General features: G+C 39.3%; 1 protein-coding gene across 1 annotated transcript in view; it reads left to right on the forward strand.

The window, feature by feature from the left end:
* LOC146132091 (frizzled-8-like) overlaps window positions 1-4,899 on the forward strand; it is a 30,240-nt gene extending 25,341 nt beyond the window's left edge. Inside the window, exons 6-8 of the mRNA XM_083396656.1 lie at window positions 496-622; window positions 1,748-1,930; window positions 2,843-4,899. Of these exons, the coding sequence (XP_083252782.1) occupies window positions 496-622; window positions 1,748-1,930; window positions 2,843-3,877 (1,345 nt within the window). The 3' untranslated portion in view covers window positions 3,878-4,899. The remainder of the gene's footprint in view (window positions 1-495; window positions 623-1,747; window positions 1,931-2,842) is intronic.
* Window positions 4,900-8,311: the final 3,412 nt, after the last annotated feature.

The following is an 8,311-nucleotide window of genomic DNA, read 5'->3' on the forward strand; positions in this document are numbered from 1 at the left end:
GTGACTTCTCTAATCTTAGCTCAACATATAGGTTTGCTGAACGCGGGTTCTTGTAAGCAAATTCGCAAAAACTATATTTAGTTTAATCACATTTGCTTACATGTAATGTTGTTGTCAACGGCAGAAACTTATTACCCAAAGGCATGTTTGCAGTTAAACATGTAAAGCGCCTTTTTCCGTGTTAATTTGTTTGTAGAAATGCTAAAGTCGCCTAGTCGGATCAGATTGCACTTTAACGCTTTGCTATGACATACATAGCCGATCCCATAATTTTGTTTATCGCATATTAAATATAGTATATAGCGAGTTTGCTTAAAATAAATTCGCCTTCCTAGCCAACAAAGACACAAATGTAATTTTATTCGTTCAATATTGTTTTAGATATACTGTAATAAAACATTTATCATACATCGTCACATTCCTTTTATAAACACCTTTGTAAACTATCGTTATATACTCCATTTTTGCTAGATTTAACTTGCTGTATTTATCCAGGTGGGTAGTGCTGTCCCTGACGTGGTTTCTGGCGGCGGGATTAAAACGGGGCAGCGAGGCCATTGCGAGTTACTCCAACTATTTTCACGCCGCTGCCTGGATCATTCCAGCGCTTAAAAGCATAACGGTGAGAGATTTTGCTTGGAAAACACAAAATCAGCCTTTACACTTTTATGGGACGTTGAGTTCATTTATACGAAGTCATATTTTCGCCCGGCTGAGCATCAGAGTGTATTTCTAACGTGCCTAGTTCTTGTGTATATAGTTGAAACCTAAAATGAAGTAGTCACTTTACCTAGACAAACCTGTTTACCTAACCGAGCACTGTTGATTTAAAGCACGGCTTGGATTGTTCAACATCGCCTGCTAGCGGTTTTACTATTTCTAAATAGGTTTCGAAAAGAAAGTGATCAATATTTGGTCGACCACCATGTGCATTGTCCGTGTAATCACTTTTTTTTATTTTACCCTACTCTATACTCTATTTGACACAAAACTTTTTTTTTCGAGGATAAGCCACACTTTTTCCAAAGGTCGTTTGGGCCAATTATACGCTTACAGTATTTTGGTCAACATTCTCATTACCAAAGTCTAATCACGGTGTCACTAAACTACATGGTTAATTTTATCAGCCAGTGGCATATTGCCCTCTTAAAGATAAAATTCAGTTAAAATGTCGTTTGAAGCAAATTACTACTAAATTTTAATGTAAATTTGTACAGACTTCTTTCATTGAGCTATTTATTTTCTTGCGTTTACCAAATATTCAATTTTAAAAAGTTCGACACAAATTTTTATACTCGGCCTCCATCGTCAGGCCTTACAGTTATTCAGCCCTAAAAAAAAAAAATTAGGCGACGGTCGAATGACTTCTGTTCAAACACACGTTTATAGGTTAAAGTTATTTTTGTTCAACTAAATACGTATAAGACTTTAAACCGGTGGTTTCTATTTATTATTTATTGCTTCAAAGAATCCTGTAGACAGAAAAAAAACTTAAAACAAACCTACAGGAAAAGAGTCGAAAAAATAAAAAAAATATATGTTAAACTACCAAGTGGTTCTCTTTGAGAACTGCCGAACGTTACTCTGTGCAAGGTATTTTGGTTCAACCATATACCCGACGTCAAAGCCATTAGATTCCATAACCGTCAAGTACCAAGCTATTTTAGTCACAGTAACTTTGTTGCAAAGAGTTGTTTTGACCATTTTTACCAAATGTCTCTTGACTCAACTATTATCTGTTTCAAAGGTCCTCGCCATGTCTTCAGTGGACGGCGATGCGCTGTCGGGTATCTGTTACGTTGGCAACCAGGATACTGCGAGTTTGCGAGGATTCGTGTCCACTCCGCTCCTCGTCTACCTCAGTCTCGGAGGACTCTTCCTCCTTTTGGGATTCATCAATCTCTTCCGGATGAGGAAGTCGATGCAAAAGGTTTGTAGAGGTTTGACTGGCCTTTTTATTTAAAACAAGTTTGCCTACAACTAAAATAAAACGAATGTTAATGAAAGTTGAACCAGCCCATTACAAAGAACTTGAAGAAGACAAAGCATTAGCATTACGAAGGCGACATGCTTAAAAACCGAATTATCTGTGATGTTCTAATTATATCAACTCATAAAAGTAATCGCTTTTTAATTTGTCTGGGCGTAATTTCATTTACTAAAAATAGCCAAACTTAACTACAAAGTCTTCAATTAAGTTGCTGCTCATCTTGAAAAATTTTGTGGTGGAGTAGCCCTGCGTTATTTTGATTTCAACGAAAATTCTATAGTTTTTATCAAACAATAAGAGCTGTCATCTTGTTCAGAGCATATCTGACATTAACCATCAAAGTCAAGCAAAATTTTAAATATAAATAAAATGCAAAACAAAATTTTTTTTGGATTGCAATCACATTTCATCCACAACTTTTCTCCTCAACTCACTAATTAAGTTGCTGCTGATCTACAACAACTCTGCGTGGGTAATTAACACTCCAAAGGGTTTATATAACACCGCCGTCTACTGTTTGAAAGTCTTGCTTTATTTAGTTTGCTATACATGAATTTCGATCGCTTTCACCAAACTATAAGAGCTGCTTTCTATACTTAAAAAGGTTTTAAAACGCTGCAAACTACTTTCTGAAAAGTTGCAATTTATCAAAAAAGAAGTTGGCCTAAAAACAAAATCAAAAAATATTTTAAACTAAATAAAAATTTAAATAAAAAAATAAGAATATCAATGCTCATACAGAGGGCTTGATGTTAAAAATGGATAAAGAGTTGTTCGAAATGTTCAAAATGATACCTGCTCTTTACACAATTGCAATCACAATCACGAACTGCAACAACTTTTGACCCGCAGGGCGGAAAAGAGCGGGACACGCTGACGCTGGAGCGCTACATGGACCGTATCGGGCTCTTCTCACTTCTCTACATGATCCCGTCGGCCGCCCTCCTCGCCTGCTACTTCTACGAGCTGCACAACAAGTCGCGCTGGGCCAAGGCGCACAACTGCGGTGCCGCGTGCAACTACAGCGCCCCGGAACCAGAGTTCGCCGTCTTCATCGTCAAGTACTCAATGATGCTGCTAATCGGTGTCACCAACGGCGTGTGGGTTTGCTCGGGCAAGACGGTCACCTCCTGGCGCCGTTTCTACGCGCGCTGCCGCGACAGCCTCTTCGGCGGAGGTAAACATACCGGCAAAAAAGAACGCAGCGTCGAGTGCTCGGACACTTCGTTTGTGACCGAGTCCGCAACCGCCGCCGCAAACCTCGGGGACGCGTCGGACGCTTTGCGGGAAAGCGCGGCTCCAAGTCCCGCAATTTGGTGTTCGCGCAACGATGAGTGCGCCGACGCCGTTAGAAAGCCCCAAAGAAAGTCGCACAAGCGTGTGCGGCGCGCCTCGTCGCAGTCGCGCGATCCCAGCACGGCCACGGACTCGTCAGGCCACCGCCGTAGCCCGGCCGGCCACTCTTTGGCCACTTCAGCGTCGCTGGTCATTCCGATGACTCCTCATGACGCGACCTTGTTAACAGCGCTGGATGAGCCGATCACAGTGACTGCGCTGCCCTATGCGAACGCCGACGCCGGCGACTGTCTGTTATGCCAGCACGTGGACGCCGAAGACCAGCCATGGAAACTGGTGCTTTGCGACCCGGCCGGGGTTCCGCTGGTCGACGGCTACCTGCCCTTCGTTGAGGCCGATTCGCCTGGCAGAGTCCAGCACATTCACCATCACCATCATCACCACGTGGCCAATCCGTGCGCGTGCGATTGTCACGTGTCGCGAGGTCACCGATCAAGGTCATCCAGGCACGCGCGCAAGTCTGCGCATGCGCACGAGCAGCGCGGCTTCCGCATAACGCCCCCGGCCGAGCGCGGTTCGGGCCGCAGGTGACCAAGGCCTGCCTGGACCGCTCGACTTTTGGTTATTTATGAAACGCGCGCTTGATGCGCATTTTTGGTGCCGAATTTTCGCGATTCGATAACTCAGCGCTTTTTGCAGTTATTGTAAGATCAATTTAAAAAATATTGCCTTAAATTTAGTGTGGAGAATTCTTGTTGAGGAGAATGCCACTACTGTTGTTCAAACTTATATAATCTGAAGGTGGAGTTTTCCATAACGTGCCCGCTCCTGAGTTTATTGCTGTGTACTACCGACGTTTTACTTTTATTTTCTCCATTTTTCCGTAAATACAAAAGCACCTTTTTTCTGTTTTTTTGTTTGTTTTTTTGTTGTTGTTCAATCCCGCGTGTTGCCTTTCGATTTTTAAATGCTTGTTCTTGCGTCTTTTCAGAAAACAATGTGTTCTTCCTATTGGATTATTACATTTGCAGATATTTCAGTATCATTGCTCGTATGTGAACGTGTTTGTTGCTGTGAACTTGACAAACACAAAACCTTTCGTATACCCCGCTTTCCTGTACCAAAGTTTTGAGTTTTCAACTACCGTCTGTAGTAATTTGAACAACATACCTTAGGACTACCTAACTAGTTTCTAAGGTCCAGATATAAATCTTATAAGAAAATCGATTTTGAGGGTTAGAAATAGTACGTGTATGCACTTTTCATTTGTTTGCAAAATCGCATTGTTTTTATTAAGCAAAGGTAGACAGTCAAAATTATTCCGGTGACTATAGAGTTAAGGCCGTGTTGCCCCAATAGTTCCTTACCTTGAATATACAAAAATTGTTGTAATTACTTATCTTACAGCTTTTGTGCTTGGTAGCTTTCGCAAAATTTAGAAATGCGTTTAAAATATTTTATCCTGAGTAAGTTGATTGCGTTCCGTTTCTTAAAATCCCTTACCGTTCTCTAGTATTATCTTGCCCGTGTTTTGTTTCTCCTGTTCTATTCTGTTGCATTTTTGTCGGATGCTGTTCCTGTTACTGCCTATAACTTGCGCCTGGGACGCTTCGTTGCCAATAAATGACCATAGAGTCCGTTTGCGTTGTGTTTTTTTTTAAGTTTTTTAAGTTTGGACCATAGTGGTCCTTAACCTGGGGTTAACCTGGATACGTAGCGCTAATGGTATTACATGCAGCTTGTCGGTCATACGTATAGTTTCAAAGATGAAGGTAAGGTTAAATTATATAGGGTCTTTTGTAAGTTATTCTTTTCCAGCAACATCAAATCGATTTTAATCTATAAGTCTTTTTACGTTCTTCGCTGTGAGAAACTTTTATTTTAATTTAAAAGTGTTTTTACTACTCACATAGGTTTAAAACCAAATATTTTTTGAAGCTGTTGGTATGCCGCTGTATTAAAAACTAGGCCTTAAAACGGTATCGTAAATAAGTCATTTAAAATTACTTAAGTCAAGGTATTTGTAAATTACGTCCAATTCAAGTTTTTTCAAATAAATAACAAGTCAAGTCCCAGTCCAAGTCCAAGTCAAGTCTTAATTAGAGAAAGTTAACTTCAAGTCAAGTCCTTACCATAAAAATAAAACGCTAAACCAGTGGTCGGCAAACTTTTTTGTCGCGGCCCAAAGCACTCTTTTCAAAGCTATTGAAGGCCCACTACGTAAAACCACTACGAAAACAAGGGAAGATTCACAATATTTGTTTTTATGATAAACTATAACACGGCGCCTTCATGCCAAAAACACTGCCATGCCATAATGTAAAACATACTACAAAACGAACAATATACGCGTGAAGCGCGAAAGACATGTAGTTCAAGTTGGCAAAAAATATAGTTCGACAGGTACTCAGGACCTCATTTGACACGTGGGTCTGAACCATGCTGAGACAATATAAAAATTCTAAGCCAAATTTACTTTTAAAACAAAGTGCAATGAATGTAAGGCTATTACGCGGCCCACAACTTTATGATGACACTAAACTATTCAAAACAGGGGGAATGAAATTCCGAAATGTTGTCATGCCCTAACTTCACCCTGTCATGGATACGAACTCCATGCAACCCTTGTTCTGCGTATTTCTCACGCGAACGTGACGCTTGAAATTCTTGACAGGTGTGGATCTGCGTCACGTATTGACAGTCGCCAGGCCTAAGTTGGCAAGGGCCTTCGGCAGAATCGGTTAAGTGGTTTATTAATTGTAAAGCAAACATACATCTACCACTAGAATTTGATAATTGGCCACTCCTGCCATGTACCAAGAGCCTAATATGGAGTTTTTAATTGAGCAAAATGAGCTTAAAACGGCTACATAGGCAAATAATTAATTTTCAGCATTAATTGTAAAACAAACATAATCTACCACCAGACTTCGTTAATTGCCCGCACTTGCCATTTACCAAGAGCCTAGGCCTAATAAGAAGTTTCAAATTGAGCAAAGTGAGCTTAACGGCCACATAACCTACAGCAAATAATTAGGTTTCAGCCTTGTTGTCAATTAAGGTTACTTGAATAGACTAAAGGTCTTATAGGCCGGTAACTGGATTACAAATTTAACGCAATCTACTATACAATATTAAAAACAAAATCTGTTTTAATTATGTAGAAAGTTGGCAATACAGATGCCAGGCTACAATCTGCAATATATTTTGTGAAGTGTATTTTTTTCTAAGATATAGACAGATTAAAGACCGGTTATCAGAGAAATAACAGGCCAAGAGAGATTTTTGTGGCGCACATTTTGAATAAAGTTGTTGCTCTATAATTTCACCACATTATATTTCCACTAAATTTGACTGTTTAATTCATAAATCGTTTTCTATATAGAACTGTGTACTTATTACTGATTGCAATAACAAAAACTTTTAACAGACAATCACCTTCATTGTTAATAAACAAAACAATCGAACCAGTTTATGAGCACGATCCAAGAAAATTTTAGTGGGAAAGTCACACCAGCAGTTGCGATCAGACATGTCACCTAAAAGTTCAAGTGTTTTCAGATTAAATATGCCTTGCGCAACGTTGTCTTGCCCCCTTCGTAGACCTTGGGCGGTGACGAATCAGTGACGCACATGATATGAAGAAACTTTAGACTTTGATCTTTATAAAAGTTATATAAAGGCTGTTAGGTGTTACAATTGATGGCATAATAAACCCGTGTGTGACAGTTTAACGTTTGATAATATTGTTGCAAGTTTTTTTCTTTAAATCATGCTTCAATTTGTTCTAAATTTGGTCGGGTTTGAAGATTTAATAGATGTTTAATTTCCCTGAATATTATCATAGTTTTTATTTTGTTGGATAATGACTGTCGCTGTAAATCTTTGGTTTGCGCACTTTAATTTATTCGAAACTTAATTGCTAATTGATTGATTGGCTTAGACAACTGCATAATGACCGTGTAAAGTTGTCGTTTTTTTTCGTGTTTTTTAAAGTTGTCCAACTATTCTTTGTCTTGTTTGATAAGTTTGAAAGATTTATTGGCGGCGGTTGAGGCACTTTTGTGAGCCGCAACAAAATGGCGACTATTATCTACATAATGCCTATGGTAAACAAACTTAAACACCTTTTCTTTGCTTCTGAATACGTTATTTCGGTTATTTTTTACAACTAACCATCAGGGCCGGACTAACCATTAGGCTACTAAGGCTATAGCCTTGGGCCCTGAAAAAAAATCAGCAATCAATTTTTCTAAGGTTACCGGTTTGTTGATATAGTGATTAACCGACAACCGCAAGGTATCACCTTTAAATACTTAAAGCTCCGTTTTCCAGTCATCTTTATGTGACTGTTTTAGAAAAAGTTTTATTTTTGAGAAGCCGGTTTATTTAGAAATGTAACTCGCCTATTTGGTTCAACATTTTGTGTCTTATTACAGTGAGTCGACGAAACGTCTGTGTTTGTAGTAAAAGTTCTGCAGAAATGAAGGTTGTGTTCGCTATCGTGGTGCTTTTTGTATGCCAAGCAGCTGCGACCCCGCTGAAAGTTTCTGCACCTCAAGAAGATTGTAAGTCTAATTTGGCGTTCTGGTTGTTTTCCTGCTTTGCATGATTTGACCATCACAAGGATTGCATCGTTTAACGTCTGAAAAACGTCGAGAAAATGTTTTACAATGAAAAACAGTTTCTTAAACAGGAAGTAGTTTAAATACAAACAAAGCTCTTAACCAAACAAGGCTCTTAATCCTCGGAATACGGGAGAGATATAATATTGTTTTTAAGGGATCGATGTGCACAAAAACCTAAGTAACTTATAATTTCCACTTTTTGGGCCACTTTTACCATAAATAATACACTTTTCGTGAAACATTTTCTTCGTATAGCATAGTTAGATTTGTGTGTGAGCGTGCAAAACAGGACACTTCTGTAATATTCGATTGTTTTTTTAGCGAAGTGCTTAGACATCAACGGGAATCCCGTAAGCAACCTTGGCTTTGAAAAAGAAGGCGACTGTGAAAACTTTTA

The sequence above is a fragment of the Ascidiella aspersa genome, chromosome 9 (genome assembly GCF_963924565.1).
Source record: "Ascidiella aspersa chromosome 9, kaAscAspe10.2, whole genome shotgun sequence".
Taxonomy (NCBI): Eukaryota; Metazoa; Chordata; class Ascidiacea; order Phlebobranchia; family Ascidiidae; genus Ascidiella; species Ascidiella aspersa.